The sequence below is a fragment of the Magallana gigas genome, chromosome 1 (genome assembly GCF_963853765.1).
Source record: "Magallana gigas chromosome 1, xbMagGiga1.1, whole genome shotgun sequence".
NCBI classification, from domain to species: Eukaryota; Metazoa; Mollusca; class Bivalvia; order Ostreida; family Ostreidae; genus Magallana; species Magallana gigas.
This window is the reverse complement of record NC_088853.1, coordinates 36,865,370-36,890,548: the sequence shown is the minus strand read 5'-3', so window position 1 is coordinate 36,890,548 and position 25,179 is coordinate 36,865,370. Positions and strand designations below refer to the sequence as shown.

Sequence of the window (25,179 nt, the reverse complement as noted above, 5' to 3'; positions counted from 1 at the left end):
CAAAGTTTATATTTAGTCTATTCAAGTACGTTACTCTAAAATAATAATCGTTATGCATGTGTGGTGTGACAATTCTCATCAACAAAATAAATGAGTCGGCCAAAATGTTAAAGTGTTTCTTTTTTAATCATTAAGATTGGAAATATGTTGTTTTTATGAACTTAAACGTTATTTTGTCAATTTGAGGTTCTTTAGTAAATTCATTTGGTGTCTATTTATTCGCTTAGGTAAAGTCCATGCGAATTAGGTTTTAAACAGTGCATTATATAGTTTTATATTATAATTTTAATTTAGACCATACTTTATTCATTATCTTAAGTTATTAAATATCTGTAGATACATCATGTTTTCAAACAATGTTCATTTAATACTATTAAAAATATCCAATGATTTATATTCTCTTACTCCCAATCAAGCCTTACAAGTTTTAATAAAATGATATACATAAAATTATACGAGAATGTTTCATTGCGCCAGTAATAAAACTACCCTGGTGAAAAAATTGAGATATGTGCGAGGTACATGTAATACGAGTGACCTCCAAAAGGAGAAAAGATGTCAACATATACCATTATAAATTTGCGTAATAAATATGTTTCTTTAGGATTTTTGCAGTAAAAAAATCTAATATGCCATTACAAATGTCTTAGATATTTTGAATTGTCTCTCTTTGAGAGGACTGTATATTTTCTTAAAAGGTCAAATGCGCTGCATGAATACCTTTGGACTGACTATAATGATAGCGTTACAACCATCTGGCACAAAACAATATATATATATATATATATATATATATATATATATATATATATATATATATATATATATATATATATATATATATATATATATATATATATATATTATATATTTGTATTATGGTTTTATTTACTGTTATTACTTTTATTGCATGTAAATGCATATGCATTTGCTGTACATGCAACCCAAACAACATCAAAAGCTGCTTTGTAGCACGAGAGTAAAACGATTTAATTCTAAAATTATTGTGTGCAATGTAAAGGCAAAATTAATGTTCTTAATTTTACAAAACTCATCTCAGTTTTTCATGTTAACAAAAACCATCATTTCTTTGCAACCTACATGTAGTAACTAACAAAGTTAAATTGACTTTTACTATTAAATATCAACAGAATATTTTTGTCACATTCTTCCAGAAAAAGATCTGGTTGTTACTGCATAAAATGATAACGTTATTTGAACAAAGTTTTTGCAACCAAAAATACCCCGTCATTTCTAGCCATGACCCCTGGGTAAGATATTAACCTTTGAGACTTTATAACGCTTCTACAGGTTTTCTAACAAATGATATTTGATATTGTGTAAAATGTAAAAAGAGTTCCGGAAAGCGGATTTTGGGGTAAAAAGGCTTTATTTTAAGCTAATTTGCTGCATGTTATAAACGCTATCTAAACATTAAAAGAACATCAAAAATCAAGAGATGATAAGTAAAATCCGTAAAGTGTAAGAGCAGTAAGAGAAATGAAAAACTTGACTGCCGGACCGAAGGAATAATAACAACAAACCTGAATTTTATGAAGACAGTGAAGGCATAATCAACTGGTCAACTTTAAAGAAACAATGTCATCAGAGTAATTGTGAAATAGTTGAACTAAATGTGTTCAAGGTATCAAAACATACATTAATGCACAGTAGTTACAAAAAGAACACTGCAGAGACTTAAGAACACTTAATAGACTTACCTTCAGGAATTTTCTGTTTATTTTGTCCTCGACATTTTAATTATTTAGCAATCCGAGGGAAACGTTATTATGATATGTTTTTTTCTCTTACCTAAGTGTAATGTCATTTTCATACGCAACTTAAAACAAGTCAATTCTGAGCAAAACTCAGTAAAACCGGACGTGTTTGTGATATTGAGCACACGTCAAGGTTTTGGGTCGCAACAAGAGGTCAAAATCAATGAATCATTGTTAATTAAGTGGAAATCAATCACCCCGTCGACAAGACAAATACATGTGCCCCTTTCATATAGTAAATACATTATACTGGGTGAATACTTTGTAACGTATTTACTTTGATGTTGAATAATAAATACCTTTTTTTAAAATTTCCAAAATTTATTAAGTCCGGAAATCAATATTTCACATTACATATAAAAGTACAACTCAGTTTAACAAAGGTCGGAAATAGAAGAACACACAATTTTCACTCACACACTTTTCATCTTTGACAACTCGATCCGCCTACTCTCACCTAAACTGACCAATAGAATTAATTAAAAAGCTTCAAATAAATTTGCATCAGCAAGCAGAATTTTACAACGCTCACATATGGAAGACAGGAAACCGTAATTCTAATCATTAATAAATCAAAGAAACGTATTTCTCAGATCTGACCGTTAATTTGACAATAATTAAAGAATAATGACATTGATACCAAGATTCAGGGAAGGGATATGTCAAAATGAAATTACTAACATATGTGAATGCAACTTTCCGTAGTTCAGAATAAACTAATTATTTTCCAATTACAAATTTAGAATTTCCAAAATGAAAAGCCAGAATAATAATAAAGGTACAGATGTTACAAATTATTATAAATAATTTTTGCCACTTATAAACCCTATTACACATAAACAAGACAACTTAGAGGTTTTGACGAGTCAACAATTATATCAGTTTGCCTATAGATAAATAAAATTCTATTTTTCTTATGTAGCTAGTGTGTCATTGAAATTTACGATATGCAAAAAATTTGTGTTGCAATCACCATAACGTTAAATTTAGAACTATATAACATAATTTAAATAACATTTACTTAATATCAATAGTCATAAATACAAGTGCATACATGTGTAACCTAATTGTTTGTGATCAAAATGGACATGCATTTGTTCTGTAAGAACTCAAATTAACAATAACTTAATTTTTTTCTGAATAATTGTATCAAATTGCCTTGTCTACAAAGTTGCAATAAATCAGAGTTTAAATTTGCTTAAATAATGTGCTTATTTTTTTTTTTTTAAATTATAACAATAAAATCTTCTCGTTGGTGATTCGTATGGGATATGTAGGAAATGATAGTGAATTAAAAATATCCCACGTTATCGTCTTGTGATTTTTTTTCTGCAATAAGTGCTCCCTTTATAACTCAAGAACATTAAGAAAAACTTAGTGTTTATCTTTACATCGTTCTATTAATAAATATATCAATGAACGTGAAGAGTAAATAATGTAACGCAGTTATTTTCATCCGTACGTTAATTAAGGGATAGTCATATAGCTGTTTATGAAATTTGAGTCAGAAATAATGATTTTTTTTTTACAGTCCTTGATTGTTCTAAATTGCTGAAGGTTTCAACCGATCGATAATCTGGTACACTTTAAGAACTGGATAGAATTGATATAATTTTTGTCAGTTTCTATACAGCTGTGTCTGAAAAGCTGTGAATTACAATCAGTTTTGGATAGAATTGGAGAGACTCATACATTATGGATGTCAATGTTGTGAAATTATAATAAGAGGCCCAGGGGTCACATCACTCACCTGAGCAACAATTGCCTTACTTCTGATCAAATTAGTATCACAGTATCAAAATATATCAAAAATTAAGTACAGTAGATCTTGCTAAGAGAATTGAAAATTTGCCAATTTTTATCCACCTCTTTTTTTTTGGTAAATACCAAGCCCCTTTTGTTGTTGTACCTGTTAGAAGATTTTTCTCTATTCCTATAACACCCCCCCCCCCTCATTTTGTGGCCCCACTTTTCTCTAGGGAATCATGGTTTCATCAAACTTAAATCTGCATAACCTGTGCTTTCACACTAAGTACTGAGATTTCGACCGAAAACTTTCCCAGAATATTTTTAAAGATTTTCTCTATATATTCCTATGTAAAAATTCAAACCGCCATCACGGCCCCGCCCTACCATTAGGGACTGTGATTTTTGCAAACATAAATTTACACTACCCGAGGATGCCTCTACACAAGTTAAACCTTTTCTGGCTAAATAGTCTTCAAAAAGAAGATTTTAAAGATTTTCTTTATATATTCCTATGTAAAAATTAATCCCCCAGTGTGGCCTCACCCTTCCCCTGGACTATTATTCAAACAAACTTGAATATATACGATATGGGTATGCTTCCACTCAAATTAAGGCTGTCCTGGCCTAATAGTTTTGAGAAGAAGATTTTTAAAGATTTTCTCTATATATAAAAATTTATCCCCCATCGTGGCGCCGCCATAGCCCCAGGGACCATGATTTGAACAGCTAAAAAAAATAAATGAAATCAGTTGATTCACTCCGAGTGGATTTTGGTATTGTATAATGTAGATGTTTTCAAGATTTGAGAAGGATAAGTGCCCTTACTTCGACACCCACCTTTAATTACCATTTCACACGTTAATATAAAAAGAAATAATATAAAAGACACATAAAGCAAAGAACGCTAAAATAATACATGTAAAGTAAAAATGGATGGGCATACTTTTTTGTTGATATCTTTAAAGGTTAAAGCTGACATGAACTCATAAAAGCGTTTGATCGCCATATTAGTTTTCGTCGCTCCTCTACTGCCACTCGGGTATATATACCGGTCGAGAAAGTTACGGTCGGTTGCTTTCCGATCGAGGCATTCAGGTTACACGGACTTCTAAATGCATGAACTACATATTGTAGTAAAATCTTTGTAGTAAAGAATAAAGGGAACAGCAATCAATAAAATACAAAATATATTTATTCTTTGAAAGAATTTCCAAGGTATCCGTACTATTTTGCACAGATAGTGCTGCCTTACTTCACATGCACATCGAACACGTGTGTCGTTCATACAGAGTCCATAACCTCTGCATCTTCTTGAAAACCCCGGCGACACTACATCCAACACAGTAGCTAAATGATAGTAAATCCAAGAAAGTAACAACGTGACACCGTTTCCATCGGTTTCTACAAAAAAATCCATGCGATAATTGACAATGCTCGATCTGCCACAGTGTGTGATTGCGCATGTGCAATGTTAACATACACAGGAAAACGGTCTACAATTATCGAGGATTTTTGAAGCATCTGTGTCTGGATTTCAGTTTGTCTTGTTTCGTCGTTCATTGGATATTTCTTGCCGGTGCAGTGGTTGTCATATTATTTTTTGTTCAAAACGCGTTTCTACATGTCTTTTCGTCCAAGGTAACGTGTTCGGGTGAATGAAATACCTGAATGCGGTGAAGCATGAATAGTGCTTTCGGCCTTATATAGGGGGTGTATAGCGATGAGCAGAACAATAGAAATCGACAACTAATATGGCGGTAGTCGGAGATAAAAGGGAAATAATGCGTATTTATGAATTCATGTCAGCTTTAACCAATAACACTGTAAAAACGATTGTGTTTAATGACTCTTGTTCCCTTTTAATGGGAATATCAATTTTCACTTTGATATACATGTACATTTATACATTCAGTAATTCCTTCAAACCTTGTAGTCCAGACTTAGAATATTGACTTTGTTTCACTCTAAAAGAAATGAATAATTAATGTTGTATTCTAGCAATACTGTAGAGATCAATTAAGAACTCCTGTGAATTGTAATATTCAGTGTAAAGGGGAACTCAGTTTGCAAACAAGAAATTATAGGAACTTGTAAGCACGTTAGGACGGATATAAAATACACTCCTTTCATTTAATGGAATAAGGAAATGGAGAACATTCGTTTTTATGTTTCTCTTATATCTTCGTCAGTTTATAAAATTAGCATCAGGTATATGCCAGTTTGAAGGAGGAAATTGCAAAAACTAGAACAATACAGACTTAAATATTAAGATAATATTGTTTCATCGTACTACAGTGAGCTATTCTAATCATATTCTTGAAATCAAATCAAATTTGTCGATAATTTGATATCCGAAGTTAATCAAGTTTATTTTTTTTTTTTTTTTCCTTGGGAGACAAAGTTCAACATATTAGGCCCCTCAATGAGCGTACATGTATGAACACCATCTATCTATTTTCGAATAAAACTGTTCTTTAAGCATTTTATTTACTCACAGTAGAGACTCATTAGCATTCAATGTACCAGCATTTTTATGGCCAAATATAAGAAACCCGCTCAAAACGACAAATATACCTGTTTATAAAACTTAATTTTTCAACTAAAACACAATGTTCTTTTTTTCTTTTTCTTTTTTTGATTATAGGTTACAACGAAACCTTATCGATTTCCTGTTTATCCTGTTAACGAATGTCCCAGAAGCGAAGATGAGTTTAAAACAGCAACACAAAGAAGAAATTGCACAAAAGGGTTCAGATATATGTGTGCCCCTAATAAGTACCTATCATCTCTAATAGAATTTTGCACAGACCAACCAAAAAGTCTTTATCAAAAAGGTATAATGACGAATATTATCTGGGTGATAATCATTCATTAATTATTAAGATAATATGACAATAATACATGTGTTTGCAAAATTCATTTTAAAAAAATGACATCGTTTTTCTTTGTACCACATTTTAGGAATTTCTATGAGCAAGTTGTGAGCCAATACTAAATCATGTAATAATTTGGACTATAATACGTTATTACATGTGTACTGTTAAGTCATCTGTATACAAATATATAAACTTTAGGAAAAAAAAGCCGGTTGTGACAATGACGCATTATTATTGATTAGTGCATTAAAAATCACCAATAATCCAAAGCCATCATTGTTTCAAGTTAGAAAGAACTCTAATACCTCAAAAATTGAATATCAACAGGTAACTGTGTAATACTGGAAGGTACAGGTGACCTGGACCATTACAGCTGTGTGGAAAAATTCAATAGTAGCTGTCCTTTGGAATTTTATAATGACGAAGAGATCTATAAATGTGAGTGATATTTCCTTTAAAAAAGTTATATTTTACTAGCAATACTTTCGAGCTATAGGATTTTTTAAAATTAAATTGTGCTTTTTTCCCTTAGTCCATAAAAAAGGTCGATGTAATAAAAAAAAAATTCACGCTAGTAAACTTAAGATTTTTTTAATTTGTGCTTTATTTCTAATTCAATAAAAAAGGCCACTTAAAATAAATTTCTTATTTTAAGTCAAGGCGACTTACTTTTATTGAATTAGAAAAACGATGCTTCTTGTTTCGACCATTATTATTATTGTTTCTCCTTTTTTGTCGCCAGAATTTCTCAGAGATGGCTGGATAGATTTCCCTGAAATTTTCAGGGATAGTAGAAAATGATAATATCTCAAGGTGGTTTTTTTCTTCATTTTTTCAAAATTCATTTCCGGTCGTCCGTTTGCTGTCCCGCGACGAAAAGCTTGTGGCATCGAAATCTCAGAAAGGATTAAAACTTGAACATCCAAACTTTGTGGGATGATAGACTTATTGTAGATGTGTTTAAATTATTTTGTTTTGTTCTTTGCAACTTCCAGTCGTCACCGGAAGCTCTTCCAAAATTATTTTATTTACGTATTTTATTAATTTTACATATAATGAATATGATAGTGTAAATTCTTGCATGTGTCATCAATGCGATGTTAAATTAACAAAAACATTATACTTCCGGTGAGATATCTCAATAATCTCAGAAAGCTTTTTTAAAACAAATTTTGTTCCCACGATATCTCAAAAACTATTAGTGATAAAGACACGAAACTTTCATGGATAATCACAGGATGAATGATCATCTTTAAGTTCTCCTTAAAGATAGCTTAAAGATGCTTAAAGGTTGCATAAAGACGATCTTTAAGCCACCTTTAAGCTATATGTGTTGCTTAAAGATGACTTAAAGAAAGTGTAAAGATGGCTTAAAGAAAGTGTAAAGATGGCTTAAAGGCAGCTTAAAAACTATTTTTAAGCCACCTTTAAGCCACCTTTAAAGACAACTTATGGGTCCTTAATGTCCAAACTTCTTTAAGCCACCTTTAAGCTACCTTTAAGCCACCTTTAAGCCATTAAAAAATCTTTTAATTCAATAGTGTGCTTAATTTACCAACAAAATATATTAACTGTATGATAATGATAGAAACGGTATTACAACGGTTTTTGTTCTAGAAAAAAAAATGAAAAAAAATAATCAAAACGCCCAAGACGAGGATTGAACCCGGGACCCTTCGTTTACCAGCATCACCTCACTTCCTCAGCGCAACGGCAACTTACATATTTAAGGATGTTTTTATATCCTATATATCAGTGGATATTGAATCAATGTATTTAATGTGTATTTTTTACCTGAAAAGATTTTGACTTCCATTTAAATTGTAACAATCAATCATATCTAATTTATAAATTACATGCATGCATATATTTAGAATGAAATACGGAACTTGGTCTTCAGTGAAAAAAAAAATATATTATACCTTAATGAAAACCGTTAGGCTTACTTAGTAAATAAATTTAAACCGAGAAGATAAACGTTCATCTAATTCATAGCTAAATGAAATACAAGGAAGAAGATGAAATCATTTCTTTTATTAAATGCATTGAGACTATTAGGGTATAAGTTCTACGCAATTTTCAGTGTTTTCATGATCACCGCGTCGTTCCAGTATGTTTAAACATTTAATTTTATACATGATTTTTAGACTATCAATTCTACAACAAACAATATTACAAATTACGGGTGACGTATTTACTGCATGTGGCAATTGCAAATGATGTATACATATACTTGTACATACAATTGTATAATGTACCAGACCGGGTATGTGACATATTTACTCTTATACATATATTTAAACAATTAGCCCATATTTATGATCACCGGTTCAGGAATTAATTAGCCTCTAGATTTTACTTTTATATACATGTATCTTTAATTTGTAGAGGTAACATTTTTAAAACACAGAGTTAGGAAATAATACTTTGAAAATGAATTACAAATGTAAATAAACTTGTATTCACTAGACCTTGTATATTCTGTGTAAGTTCCAGGGGTTTTTTTAAGTTGGGCAAACAATAGACTCTAATTAGATATACACAAACGAACAAAACCATGTCTAGACAAACAAAGCAGTAATATCCTGCCCGATATAACAAAGGCAGTTGAGAGTCTTTTCATCTTTAACATGTATCTAGCAGATCTAGAATTAGACCTAGAAATAATTAAAATTGAAAAAAAAATACATACCTTCAACTGATTATTAAATTAAATCATGCAATTTTGGTTCATTATCTTTATTTTGTCTAATAACCGGATGAACTATTAATTTATATAATTTTATGCACAAATTTAGATACAGAGACGGCGCTCACCCCTACAATAATTTTGAAACAAAAAAAATCATAAAGAATTTTATAACGGCAATCTGTGTCCATCGGAGCGTTGTTGATGATAGCGATATGTGTTTAATGGAGCGACGATTAAAACCGCCTGGAACACCCCCCCCCTTCCTTGGAAATTATATCATCACTCGGATCACCCCCTCCCCTCACTATAAAAGAGCTTTTGCATTTAATATATGTTTTTATTGTTCAGTTTGATCAAACTTGACTTAAAGGGAACTTAAAGATGGTTTAAAGACAACTTAAAGGGAGCGTAAATGCCACTTAAAGATGCATAAAGGTAACTTAAAGATGGCTTAAAGGTGACTTAAAGAAGTTTAGACATTAGGGACCTATAAGCTCAGCTTAAAGGTGACTTAAAGGTGAGTTAAAGATTGTATATCCTTTAAGCCACCTTCACGCCACCTTTAAGCCACCTTTAAGGACTTGCTTAAAGATTGTTTTTCGCCCTGTGAATAGACATTTGAATGAAGATGTGTTTAAGTGCTTTTATTTTGTCTTTCGTCACTTCCGGTCCACATCGGAAGTGTTCAAACAAATCATGTTTATAAGTTTTACTGTTTTTCTTTGACAATATTAAATACATTGATAGGCAGTAAAGTCCTGTTTCAAATGTTTAACAAATACTTACTTTTATTTTTATTGAGCACTTCCGTTTGTCCGTTTCCTGTCCCCAGACAAAATACTTTGACTCCTCGAGATCTCAAAAACAGTAATGATTTTAAGTACAGGTTCACGTAAGAATCAGACAAACAGTGATAAGTCATATATTTCATATTGAGATGATAATTTATTTGGAGAACAGGATCAAGTGTTCTCAAAAAATGATAAATTTTTTGGCGAATCGTGCATAATTGCGAAGCTGTGTTACTAAAAATAGATCCACTCTGTCAAAGTCTTTAAATTCACGAAAAACAATAATATAATGATCTGAAAAAGTTTCAAAAAAAATTAACGTCAATTCAAGCTTTAAAAAATGTTGTTATAGAGTGAAGACAATGCCATCTTTTTTTCCCTGATGTTACAAAGGGGGTATCTTTTTGGTGTCCATGGCAACCATGACCACCATTAACCATAAAGGTTTTCAAATAGAGAAAAACGATCACTTTTATATAGATGTTTAAAAAAAACCAGCAAACCTGTATGTTGGTATATTACATATCAATGAATAAAGGATATTCTGAAATAAACTTTTCCATTGTAAAAAGTTTTGAAAAATTAACACACAGTTTACATAGTCAAAGCAATCATGTGGGATCCCAACAATTTTTTTTAATATCTCCATAATCATCTAAGAGTAATAATAATTGTATTTCATGATTTAAATTTTATTTTAATAATAACAAACTAGATTTTGGTATTATCTATGTCTAAATATTGTTGTTTTCAACCATTTATACCTTTAATATCATGTATAAATAGTGAATCTCACATTATTATTGATCGGGATCGAAGTTTCAAATATTGTGCAATAGATTTAATACCGAATTTCCTCAGAGCTTGATATGTGCCCGTGTTTATGCGTTCAGAAAGTTATCAAAAGTTAAGTTTTTAACAATATTATTGTTATCCAAAATTAGAACAATATACAAGTTTGATAAAAAGAATTTACCTGTGAATAATAAACCTGTAAAGAATACATTGAACAAGGAAAAGTCTACGCGGGTATGATAAGGCAATTCACAGCGATCAAATTCCTCTGATCGATATGACGTCACAATAAGCAGCATGATGTCATATTTTACTCAGAAACATGTCGATTTTAACTTTATCTCTGGTTTATATTATAAAAATTACAGACATAAAATATCACTAGAAACTCTTCTAACTGAATATATCTTCGATTTCTCTCTATTACGTATAATTATCATTGATGACGTCACAAGCATGTTTAAAAGAGAAGATCATGTCGGGAGACAAATTATCGGAATGCAGTGTAAACAATGCCGAAATAAGACTTATTTAATACAGATACCTAAGATTTAGATGAATGTCAGTTCGAATATAATCAGGATAATACAGGCATGGATATTTTGTTTAATCAGCGAGTGTTATAAGGTAAGCGGATCGACATTTATATGGCTTGACCAGCTTTTCCTCTGTCAGTGTGTATAAAAAATGGGAAAAGTGTAACACTACCCTGGGTATTAGGAAAAATGATTTTGGTAAATATCAACGGTATATGACCTAAACTACATGAAAAGTGCTGCTAGAATCCTGTGCTTTGTTGTTTTAAACGAAAAATACGTAGTATTTTCAATGAAATTTTAGAAGTTGAGAGGGTTTCCAAAAAATATTTACAATATTTATTTTATGCGATGTACAATAGGATTCTAGCAGTAATACTAATAAACATGAACTAATTTCCAATCGAATTATTGTAGAAAACATACAAATGAACTTTGGGGTAGTGTTACACTTTTTGATTTTTTGTTAAGGTAAAAAAGTGATCTATTTTTAACTGTCACGTGATACCATGGCACGGCAGCTTCAAAGATTGAGTCGATTCCGAAGTAGAAAAATAATATCTTGGTGAACTCTTTCACTTGGTATTAATATCCAGCGCTGTTTTCATAAAAATAAACATTTTTTAAATTGATCATAATTTTGACGGTCATTAAACTATGAGTTGCCTTAACCTACCCGCGTATGTTAATCTTATTATAACAAAAGCAACTTCATCCTTTTAAATAAACAGTGTTATGCTATTTCCAAAGATTTTCTGCCTCAGAACATACAATGTAATTGTTGTCTGCAGAAAAAATTTACTTTAACAAATGCTATAGTACATTTGGGGGACATCATTAGACTTAGCTACAATTAATCTGTTATTTTGACCAAATGCTTCAAGGATTGTCGTCAGCTGTTATGCAAAGAAAATACATGTACAATATGTAACACAGCTAGTGTTTACCTACACACATTTTATATGAATACCAAAATCATACCAATCAGAGCAGAAATTGTAACTGATCTGAATGGCTGGATTGTGTTAGTATCACAGTGATCCTTTCTTTCAATATTAAGATAGTAAAATCATTTACAAGGCATGCAATTAATATTTTCAATCAATGCATCTTCCTCAATGGCTGCCAAAGCTGCAAGTAAGTCACTGTCAACAAAATCATCTTTCAAGGACGCTTTGCCAAATTCTTTACTGGCCATTCTGGAGAAGAAAGAAGTTATCTGGGCTGTGCTCAACCTTTCATCAACACTGAAAACTTTCCTTCCATCCTCGCTAGTAATAACCCTCATTTCTTCTGCTACTTCTGAAGGGTTTGCTTTTCTCCCCTTTTCGCCACCTTCATACTTTTTGGTTAAAAAAGCTCGCACTTTCTCTGGAAAACATGAACTCTTCCTTGGCTTCTTCAAACCCCAACCCATAGGTTCAGCTTTCACTTTTTTTTCAACATTTTCTTCTGAAGACAACACATTTTTGCATGTGATGACAACTTCACTACATAGCTGTGCCAACTGAAGCTTTATCTGGTCATAGGTAGACTTTTTGTCTAGTTTCACTTGATGTTTACCACAGAGCAAATGATTTTCTAGCCCTCTGTATGTTGAATACTTCTTAGAACAGCCAACTTCTGGACAATGAAATAACTCTATGTCTAGGTTCTTCAGAAGTTCCTCTTTCAGCATCATTTTCATTATCAGACAATTCTGAAACATCGGCATTTTGACTTGGTTTTGTTCTGATTTCTCCTTTCTGCATAGCTGGAGTTAAAAAGTCTTCCAACATCAAGCAACCAGAAGTGTGTTCCTGATGTTAAGAATTAGTAAACATGCTGATTTCCAAATTTGAGACAAATAAGCCTCTACCAATATTATAGGCTTTCCGCACAATCATACCATCCTTTTGATAAGTAATACTGCTGTAGTTATTTACATTTTTCATCTTGTGCATAGTGAACAACTGTTTTGTTGTATCTATTGCCACATTTGCAACTTGACATCCTTTGACACCTGCAATTAAGAAAGTGAGATTTTGGTAATTTTGTATTTATCACCACATACATGTATAATGAGCAATGTGGCCCATGGAAATTACAGAGTTGTGAAAGACAGAAATCATACATGTATATACCTGAGCCAGCATCAAGTGCATGTTTCATGTCTGCTGCAGTAAAAATATTGTGTCCACTAGCAGCATAACTCTTTCTTCATGTTCATTCTCATATGTGCAGTTTTCCAATCACAGTACGATTTCCCTGCCTCTGGCTCCGAGTAGCAGTATTCTGTAATGGAAATACCTAAAACACAAATATATTAACATTAATTAAATGGCCTGAATCCTTAACATGGAACCTAAAATTGGTGTTATAATTAAAAATCTTCCTTCTAATATGTAATTTTTTTTTTACATGACAAAATACAAGTTCCATGACCATTTATTTGAGCTAAGACTTGTGGTAATCAATTCAAGCGGATACTACATGTATAATCATTGCAAATGATTTGATTAGAACAGATTACTAACAGGATCAAGCTGAAGCTGATCGCCATTCTTTTCAAGTGAAGATGGATACTCCTCTTCTTGTATAATCTCCTATAAAAATTAAATTTAACTCAAAATCAGGCAATATTAATATTTTATTTAAATTTTAACCCTTTAAGCTACGGCAAAGTAATTCAAATGACTTTGACCTTAATGCATATACATAAAAATGAATAAGTCCTTGTAGATGATACCATCAAATTTTTAGTAATTCTAAATTATCTCCCCTTGTAAGAGGATATTGAGCTTTATTTGAACAAATGTGATACTCCAGGCCTCTACCCATGGATGCTTTATGACAAGTTTGATTATACCATAAAAATGACCCAATGGTTCATAAAAAAAATGTAGAAAATGTGAAAAGATTACAGAAAAACTACAGACAAAATGTGATCAGAATGGGACAATACTACAACTTGGGATTCCAGCAAAAAGAAAAGGAAGACAACTTTTTAATGAAATAAGTAAAATATCAGGATCAAATCTCTCAGACAGCTTAATCGAATTCGTAGAAATGTCATTTTGCATACTTAATTGAGTCATTAAAACTATCACCGACTACCGCACAATATGATATGTACCGTATAGCTGGGTTTTTTTTGGTGGGTATATAATTTTGGCCCATTTTGGCAATTTGCAAATTCACCAAAATTAAAATCGCCAAATTTAGATACTTTCCATATAGATTTTACTGACAAACATGTAGTTTTTGGAGATTATTGTTTTCATATATTTTTTTATGCAAGCATGATAAAAAGGGACAATTGTTACATGCATACAGTGTTACAGATACAAGGAATGTCCATTTTACTCAAAATCAATGCAAAACTAATGTAAATAAATAAAAGCTAAATATAATTAAAAGCTAAATATTAGCTATAGTCTGTCCCAAGTTATTGCTTCCATCAATTTTTGATGATTTTTAATAAAAATACACATACATGTGAAAGAAATACAATTGAAATCAATGAAAGGGAATATATATGTCCAAGATATCTTCATTGAACAATTATCCCTTTACACCCATAAAATTTCACAGGAACGAAAACAATTTTCTTATGGAGATTTATAATGGGCAATGTTTATGTCTTTTCTTCATCCGGAAGTACTTGGGATACCTCGGGCAATTTTTGAACGTTATCATCTGGGCTTATTAATGGCTGATGCAATGCGCAATCTCTGTAGACTTTCACTTTCGGGATGTGTATTGAAACATGAAGCGGTAGAGAGGGCGTTTCAAAACAGATAATGTGGACATTTTTCATATTAGTGGATGAACATAGTTTTAGCACAAAGGTATTTACTACATATGTATTATTGAAATATCAAGCAAAATGTGGTGGAAGCAAAAACTCGGGACAGAGTATAGTACAAATTAGAAGTTTAAATACCGTATTACTTTTCCATGTGTTAGGTGTGTAATTTAGCCCCAGTGACAGTGGTGTTAGCTTGTGTGGTTTTGATGATACGATATGTGCCTTGTGGACTCTCAAGATCTATACGATTGATGTATATATCTGTACTGTTACACTTCTACAAGTTTTTGTGTTAATATCGCATTTCTGATGAAGTGGTTTTTGAGGGAAAAAATTAAAAGACACATACATATATGCATGCACACACCATATTCACTCGTTCGTGCCAATCTCCCGTTTAGAAAGGATTTTTCTCTTTTCTTGAAGAATTAGGAATTCCATAATCATAAGGATGTCTTGTACCAAGTTTGGTTAAATTTGGTTTTTTGGTTCTAGAAAAGATTTAGGAGCAAATATTGTGAAAGGTTGACCCACAAATAGACAGACGAAGGGACAATAAACAGACAATAGAGGCGTGTTTAACAAAGCGAGTACGTGCTCACTAGCACTCACCAAAAATTTTGTTGAAGGTACTGGAAATATTTGTGAGCACATGCAAACACTTGCTCTTTTTAACACACCTCAGATGATCCAAAATGCTCACTTAAACCTTTGGTTCCGGTGAGCTAAAAACTACTATAAAAAGTAAGAAGACTTTATGTTATTGTAGTTTTACTTACATTAGCTGTACCATAAACATGAGTTGGAGATGATATAGTGGGAGATGGATATTTTCCTTCACATTGCTTCTTATATGTGTCAATACAGGTTAAGCAAATACCTATTATTAGATAAATTTTATGAAAAATATCAATATTTTCATGCATGAATAACCTAAGTATTGTTTGCTGTTGTTACATTACACAATTAAGTCTGATTGTGGAAAGTACATGTAATAATATAAATCATTAATGACAAAAAATCTTGCATTCCCTTTATTAATCATTTTAAGAAACTGTAATACCGCCCCTACCCCCCCCCCCCCCCAAAAAAAAAAAAAAAAATTAAAAAAAATAAAAGGCACGGTCATATGGGAATCCATATTAAAGTTCAATGGAAAATGCATTTCAATTATTTGTGGATAACAGCACATATAAGAAATAATTTATTGATGCTTTAAATTAGGTTATTTAGACTGACTGTCTACAGAAATATATTGGGTTGATCAAGCTTAAGATGGTGTGGAGTATATTCTGGCTCATTTCCTTGGATACTGCTCTTTGTGGTTTTTGCATCCCTTTATGTGATGGAAAACAACATTTCCTTGAGGGTTTCCACTGTATCCCAAGTGTGTAGCGATGGTATGGACAAACAGTGATTGAAGGATCAAATCTTTCAACAATAAAGAATACACATCAAATCAATATAAAATTAATGTTAAATAGATGATGTCAAATATATTTTGACCTACATCTTTAATTGAACATGTCAAACAATATTGTGTTGATTACATTACTTATAATGTTTACAGTAAAAACAAAATGTTAACATTTAATGTACGTGGTATAGGACCCCTTCATATTCTGATGTACTAGCTTCCTATTGAAATAAACAATATTAATACAATCAAATATAATTTTATTTCTTTCCTATATTTGATACCTAACAGTGTAGCCCATTGTTTAGAGTTGTATCAACTACTAGTACTCTGTAAGCCATGAGTTCGAATCTTGCTGTGGCTTTTATAATTTTTATTTTTAAAACATGTGGAATTGTCATATTAGAAAATTCTAATTTATTAAAACAGTACTCAAGAGTATTTTGATTTTAATATAATTTATTGACATCAATGACTGGTTTTCTGTTTCAACTGTTAATTGTATTAATGAACATGTTTTGATATAGGCATGTAAAGATAAATTATCTTTCATTGATCTACTATGTATATAAATAAAACATTCATTTACATGTACACTTATAATGGGTATAGATAATGTAATAACAACGCAATCGTTGCCTTAAAATGTAGGTGAAAATGTGAATGAAAGAATATATATACACGTATAGTATGCAATCCATACAAAAACATAAATCGCTCCGATATTTATATCCAGTTCTAAAAATAGTTTCGGGGGGAAACCAGTGAAATATATGTATGCCAAACAAACCAATAGTTTCACATTAGTTGTAAGTTATATTAATTCACGGATTGTAATTCCTATTTTATTCAATATTTATTGTGTGAACATGCACTCATATACCTGAACAGTCCAATTCTATAGGATATAAGGCTTCCTTCACTGTGGCTGCTGGGTGACAGATCGTTTGTCGACCACCACTTAGTTTTAACCCCTGCAGATATCTTGATACGTCCCTATCACAGTCGCGGAAGGTCAACCTAACCGTTTCTTTTGGGTACGGTTTATACAGGCCGCAGGAACTTTTGGCGTAGTGTCCCACACCGGAAACGATCGTGTTTTCTTCTTCACGAACTTCCATTTTCGCGCACTGGCGTACGTAGCAACAAAGCGCCGCCTATCGGCGATATTGTGAATTAATCAAGGAAGACAACCAAATTCCACTCGAATTTGCTAATTTCATCGGCTGTTTAAAGTCCAAACTCGAAATTTTCAAAACTTTTTAAAATTGGAAATCATTGTGCTGAGTGAGTTTAGTAACTAGTTATAATCAAATTTTCACGTAAGGTTTGCTGTTTTTAGTAATTTGATAAAAATATATGCTATTTTACTAAGACTTGCACGGCGTCAAAATTGAGTGCCTTGTCAATATATCGGGCCTGTATTCAAAAACGAAACGGAATATTTCAGAATATTTTGACACATACATTCTAAACATTCCAGTTGATTGATGGGTGAAATTTCGTTTAATTTTGCGTCTTATCACTTATCGCAAAATTTCGATATTGCCTGATTCTAACGTGAACCTGTACTTAACAATCAAACTTTGTGGGATGATAGATCTATGTATGTAGATGAGTTTACACTTTTTCGTTTTGCTTCAGTACTTTGTTTATTTTGCTGTTGGAGTTTTTTTTTTTTATTAATGCAAGTTATATCATTAGTATTGAAATTATGATATTCAAACATTTTTCCCATTTAAGAAGCTTTTTGTAGTCTAAATAGAGAATGATGAAATTTGGCTACAAGTATACACCTATTTGAATTGCCATTTTGAGAAAAAGTAAGGTCATTTTATATGTTAGTTAGACCCATTTGGAAATTTTATTGTTATTTTTGTTTCCAATAAAAAGACTGTGATACAAAAAATCTGGCTGTCTACCATTTTAAACTATTTATCGCGATTAACATATTTTGTTGGACTCAGCACACCTTAGTTATGATAAAATGCTATGCTGAACCAATTTATAATCGTTTGTTACCTCACCTTTTAAGACTTAAGAGAATTATAGAACTTGCCCGTCGACCATTTTGACCGCCATTTTGACTTAATTAGCGCCATTTTTGTCATAGCAAGCATATTTTTCAGACTAAGCACCTAGAATAATATGTAAAAACAACTTTGCTGGACTGAATAATTATTGTTTTTATGCGTTTTCTCTAGTTTAAAATTTTTAGGAAAAAAATTATACAAATCTGGGTATCTGCCATTTTGAATCGCCATGTTGACCTAATTAACGTTTTTTGGGGAATTTTTTTAAACTTAGCAAACTTTATATATGATAAAATACTAAGCTGGATCATTTCATTATTGTTTGTCAATAATAAAAAGACTTTAAGAAAAAAAAATGTAAAAATTGGTTGTCCGCCATTTTGAATCGCCATTTTGATCTACTTAACGCCATTTTCATGAAGGCCAGCATTTTTTTTTTTTTTTGGAATCAGCACACCTTAATTATTTTTTGAAAAATCATGCTGGACCAAATAATAATTATTTGCCGTTAAAAGGTTTGTTCGACTATATCGGACTCGAATGCTAGCAGGAAAACAATTCCCGATTAGCACAATAAAGTAACATTTAATGTATGTAATGTATGTGGAAATTGAAAGTTATCCGCCATCCCATTTACCTGTATTTAAGCACCAAATGTTGAGTCCATAATTTGAGTACTATTGCTATATCAGTTTACATTTTTAGTCAGAATTGCAATCATGTGACACTCAAAATTAATGTCCAAAACAACTTGATTGTTTACGTGTGTTATCTAAAATGTGTTTCAACGCCTTTAACGCCTTTTAAAATTTATTATCCATTAATTTGAAGAAAACAGCTTAACTATATACAGTATTATATTGTTTATTACGAACTGTACGTGTTCATGTATTTGAACAGATCCAGCGTGCCTAGAAATTGATAGGGAGCTCCGGTGTTTTGCTGCTGATAACGGTTGCAAAAAAAGGTAGTATTTGATAATGGTTGCATAAAGGTGGCACTTTCAAGTTTTCAAACAATGTACATGTATTAAGTACATACGTATATGGTCAAAATAACTTGGAATATATTTAAATCTTATTCATATTGTAGAGAATTTCATACTACAGAATCTCATGGATGGCTTGCAATTGGTTACATAATTGCAACTGCTGCAGTTTTAGCGGTGATAACACTAAGCTGGATCATTTTTCAGAAAAGAAAAAGGGGTAATTATAACAGATATAATCCACACACTGATATAACTTTTTTGACAGCTATAACTGTATTGCGAGTTATTATTTATCATTACTATTAGAGAAATCGTTTTACGGTCATATCATGTACATGTAATTTGAACCCCAAACCCCAAGTGGTATTGACCGATGACACAGAAAGTAATAAGGACCTTGCAAGCTAGGTTTGTATCACTTTTTTGTCTTTTGTCGATATTGCTTGATGTGGGTCCAGATCGGCACAAATCAACACAAACTGAAATCCAATATTGTAATTCATTACAAATAATCGTTTATAGTAGGTTATTACGCTCATAACATAAGATAACTTAGCATAACATTTTATATGGGTAGTTGTCATTTTTGTACCTTATCATCAGAAGAGAGGCGGTTGTCGTATAACCTGTGTGAAAGCATTAACGGATAAAGTAGATTCAAGTTTGTTTTATTTAATTGTGGTCCATAGGGATAGGGTTGGGCCATATTTGGAGGGGTCAAATTTTAACAAAGGAATATAGATCAAATTAAAAAAAAAATTTGGTCAAATACCAATCGGCCAGAATATGTTAAACCATTTTCAAAAGCCAATGATTTGCGATCCACTCTGCTTTTCTAACACCCTTGGCTGATTAAGCCGACAAAATTAAAAGTTTTGCAACATAATCTAATTGGCTGCGAAGACAAGCGATCGCTGGGAATCTACTAATTGGCGTTGTAGTTCGTTGTGTTTTGTACAAAATTTAAATCCTATCATTATTACAATGTGTATGTTGTTTTTGAAAAGCATATAATATATAATTACAAATATATTGGGTTTTTTTATTGTTTGATTATTTCTATTTTTACACGACCATTTCTTCTAATATCTCTTATTTGATAAAAACGTTTTTAAGCTGCTCCAATTTAAGTCAATTGCTAGACATCACGGTTCTATTTCTGAAGACGGTGCTTTGTTATTTCTGAAAACATTGGGAACATCTGCAAAGGGTTGTAGAGGAGCTGAATGGATCGTAAACCCTTGGCTAGCAAACATGGCGATTTACTTGTGCGAAAGCATTCTTAGGTAGGATAGAGTACGGTTTATACAAATAATTATTTCCGGGATTAGGGTAAAAAGATTTGGCCACAATGGGGAGATCGACGAAATTTTACGTAGGAATATACAGATAATATATAAAAAACAGTCTTTTTTAAAAAATCTCATCAAAAGCCAATTGGCGAGACTGGTTGTAACTTTTATGGTAAAGAAGATATAAAGTTGTTCAAATCATTAATCCCTAGATGTTGGATTTTGCCAGAGTGAGATGGGGACGATTTTAAAAAAATGGATAACAGATCAAAACATCTCGAAAAATCACAAATGATATTATAAATGGTAACACTAATGTGCAAGCATCAATACATTTTATGATTCTAAACTGTTCAGACTGTGGTCTGTGGACAACGCACGTGTTTTAAAATTTAATGTAGATTTCTACTTATATGAAATGTTGTTCAAGATTTAACTGAAAAAGGACATCATTTAGATATGACTATGAAATCATCAAGGTACAAATGGGACTCAATTTCTAACATAAGAATATTTGCAGAACAAATATGAAAATATGTTTAAACAGAATCTACTCTACCATAATTTCCAGATATTTTGTATAAAACAGGTTGATCAAGCGAGCGACGGGGTTGCCTTTGGTTTTAAAACGGTTTCGTTTATATTATAAATATTGTATGTACCGGTTTACACAACAAGATCTGCATATATATATATATATATATATATATATATATATATATATATATATATATATATATATATATATATATATATATATATATATAATCTTTTTCTCATGTAAACAGTTTGTTTCTTATACAGTAAGATAGAATCACTTATTTATCAATTATATTTTATTATTTGTAGAGCAAGTTCAGGAATGTAAAGATAATAATGAAAATGTGTCTTTACTAAAAGATAACCCGGAAATAGATGATGATAAACTCCGACAATTCCTAAGTAAAGGCGAGATTACTGTTTGCCATGTTAGATGCATCATAGTTGGTTGTGGAAAAGCGGGGAAGACAACTCTTTTAAAAAGATTACAAAATGTTTCCTTTGACGAATTGATGCAGATTGAACGGACAGAAATGGTAGATTTCCACGTTAACAGTTTTGAGGTTCTGTTAGAAGAGGAAACTATTCAAAGTAACATTCTTTGCATTTCTATTTGTAGCTTCCATATATCAAAATGAAGCTTTCAATTTTTTATCTTAATTTGATTTTAATAGAATTAGACATAAAATGCCATTTTATAGTTTGAACAAAAAAGAAAAGTTCCATATTTTCAAGCAGAGACGGTAGAGGGAGGCGTGTCATTAGAAGATTGAATTTTAGATTGTAAATTATGAAAATAGTGTTCGCTAATCAAAAGTGGGATACAGCGATTGGTGAAAATATCTACTTTAAAAAAAATGATATAACATCAACAACGGGCACTGCTTACAATAGGCGGTTTGCAAACTTTACATATTGAAGGGAAAATAAACATTTTGCATCTTGACAAATACGACTACAATTTGTGATAATATCATGACGCATCTTTAGTTGGAACACGATTCGGTGAATTTTACTATAAGAGTTGTTTGTTTTGAATCTGTGATACAGAACGATCCATGTATAAACTGATGATCAATATTTAATTGAGACTCCTCCCAAGGACACTGGGATATAAGTTGAGCATAAGAATGAATATTAAAACAAGTCCAATTTTTAGGGTGCACTTTTCTTTCTTTAGTGTTTCTTCTATTATCGCATCAGGATTTTGGGTTTATTTTGTTAAAATAAACCCAAATTTTTCTTGGCATAAACCGAATTTCATTAATTTTGTAAACTTAAATGTGTTAACATTTCTATTTGTTGGTTTTTTTAGCTTTTAAAATATATGTTACCTTTGATAATTTTACCGGGCAAATATCTTCAACACATAAACATGGTAAATCAATTTTCTTTTCATCAATCCTCCCCGAGTTATGAGTTTAGAAAAATAGTGTTGAAATGATTTATTTTAGAGCATGAATCGATAATTGTGAGGCGAGTCTATTATTGGCTTAAAGTATTACATTATTTGTCGATTATTTTTCTTTTTATAACACATCAGCATTCAGAATATTTTTTTTCGTAACTTTTTTTCTATCTTTTCAAGGAAGATATTTTGATAGAAAATGTCTCCTCCACCCTTTTATTGAATTTAAAATTTGTTTGGCAATTTTAATTTTCTGCAATAATATTTTAGTTGATGGAAAACACTTCGGAAGATGTTATTCAACACGTCCAGTTGCTTCCATTGCTCATTACTTTTTGCCTATGATTTCTGAATATTTTGTTCTTTCGATGATTATTTCATAAATAATCTTGAATGTCATTTTTTTCTTTCCATAAAACTCTTTTTAAACCTTTTTTAAACCTTTAGCAGTTTGATGTTTTAATCATTGTAATTCATAAAGATCATTTTAACAGAAATCAGTTGTTTTTCCCATGCAAATGTTTACGCCCAAGAATATCTATCTATTTTATATGTCTATAAATAAAGTTGCTCTAATTCACATTTATATTATTGGCTATATAATGTAATGTAACATGCAAACAAAGTATTTAAACAAAATAATCGCTTGTTTTGTTATTTTCATTTAAAGACGTCCTTGTTTATTCTTAAATAATGATAACGTGTACAAAAATTTGATTTTTGTTACATGTTGACTGCCATAAGTGTTCACGACGTTTGATGTTTTAGCTTTAGCTATGATCAAAATACATTGAGTTGTTTTTAACTTTAATGGAACATCGTCACGATCTTGGTCAAAAATTATGTTTCCGATTTTAATGTTAACGATGCTTCAGTAAGGCATTTTTAATAGGCAACCAATACTTTATTGTCATTTGTTGAGTTTTAAGCGAGTTACAGAGTTTACAATTCTTTGCAATTTAAACAAAGATTTGTTTACATTTTAAATGTTGAAGCGAAAATTAAGGTTTTAGACATACACCGAATATGCTGAGCGTTAGGAACTCTTTATTTATGTTTAAAATAAGCAGGAACATAGTCAAATCAGCTTGATACAGATTGTTAGTGGTATATTAACCCAAGTAAACAAAAACAGGACAGGACCCTTGTTTACATGACAAAGAATTGTAAGCGCTGTTTCTTGCTTATAACTGAACGACTGACTCTCAAATTTCATTTCATGATTAGAAATGCATTCTTAAGGCATTGTAAATAATGAAAGCTGAAAAATCGTGGCCATGGCCCTTTAACGTTCAATTATAATGCAGGTGTAGAAAAAGAAGACACATTACCAACTATTTTGTTTTCGAAAGAAAAACTGGAGATGCCACTCAAAGAAAATGATGGAAAAATGGCAAAAGAAACACACCAACCAGGTATGTTTTGTGGTGTGTGTTCAAATGTCTATGAATAGAGCCTATTTATATGATCATGATATACTTTAAAAGCAGAAATATTCCTTGAGGATTTAATTTCGTTATATTTGTTGGTGGAATAAATCAACGAAATTAAATCACTGACGAATTTCCAACCCAAGTATTAATAAATACAGAAATAATATGCGATACATTTTAAAGATTACAATATGACGAAATTAAATGTTAACGGAATTGTATTTGGCTTAAAATGCAATGAAATTTTAACTTAACGAAAATATGTGCTTCTACGGAAAATATTGGAAGATTCTTGTTTCGATGACAACAAGGCGTATCATTCTATGGTCTAGGTTTTATTAGGTTAGGTTTAAGGGGCAGTTAGTGAACGAACGTTTCAAGAACAATTTTGCATATAATGTCTACATTGACAATAAACAGAAAATATATTATGTTTGCAAGTTATTACATGTATCTGTTGAGAAGGTTTAATTTTATTATCTATAATATCCTATCCTAATCCAAAAAACCCTGTTATAATAAGAAAAACAAAGTTATGTCGAGATATCCTCTGTTTCAATATACAGCAAAAATAATTTATTGCGAAAATCAAGGTACCAACAAACATATATTTTTTATAGCCGTAAGTCGTTTTGCGATTGTATCGAATTTGTAAGAAATCTAATAGTGAATTCGTTATGAATAATCAGCTAACAGTACTTTAATTGAAAAAAAATGTATATTATTTGAGTGTAGGGTATTTTACATATGAATCTTAAACTTTCAGGCGTCTTTGATTAAGTTGGTTATTGAATATATTAGGGATGACAATCTCTCGCAGAATTATCAATCGGTTAATTGCGTTCTTTCCGACGGATTAACCAGTTACTCGTATCAAATTAAGCAGAGTTTTGAATAACTATTATTTTTGCTAAATTTGTGTTATGAATTACAGAGAAAATAAAATATGAATTATTCTGTTTATATGTAAATTAGAATATAATGTTAAAATATTATCTTGTGACAACTGTTTCAAATGAAATCCAACATGTCGAGCAACATCAACTGACCACATGTCG

At 31.3% G+C, this 25,179-nt stretch overlaps 1 protein-coding gene across 2 annotated transcripts in view; it reads left to right on the top strand.

The window, feature by feature from the left end:
• The window catches only part of LOC105321640 (uncharacterized), a 49,380-nt gene that overhangs the window by 2,929 nt on the left and 21,272 nt on the right, over nt 1–25,179 (top strand). Inside the window, exons 3-8 of one of the 2 annotated variants that reach the window (XM_066066615.1) lie at nt 6,172–6,361; nt 6,731–6,841; nt 19,358–19,424; nt 19,550–19,665; nt 21,641–21,871; nt 23,996–24,103. In XM_066066615.1, the coding sequence (XP_065922687.1) occupies nt 6,172–6,361; nt 6,731–6,841; nt 19,358–19,424; nt 19,550–19,665; nt 21,641–21,871; nt 23,996–24,103 (823 nt within the window). Of the gene's footprint in view, nt 1–6,171; nt 6,362–6,730; nt 6,842–19,357; nt 19,425–19,549; nt 19,666–21,589; nt 21,872–23,995; nt 24,104–25,179 lie in introns of both variants that reach the window. The other variant, XM_066066611.1, reaches the window with a different exon arrangement.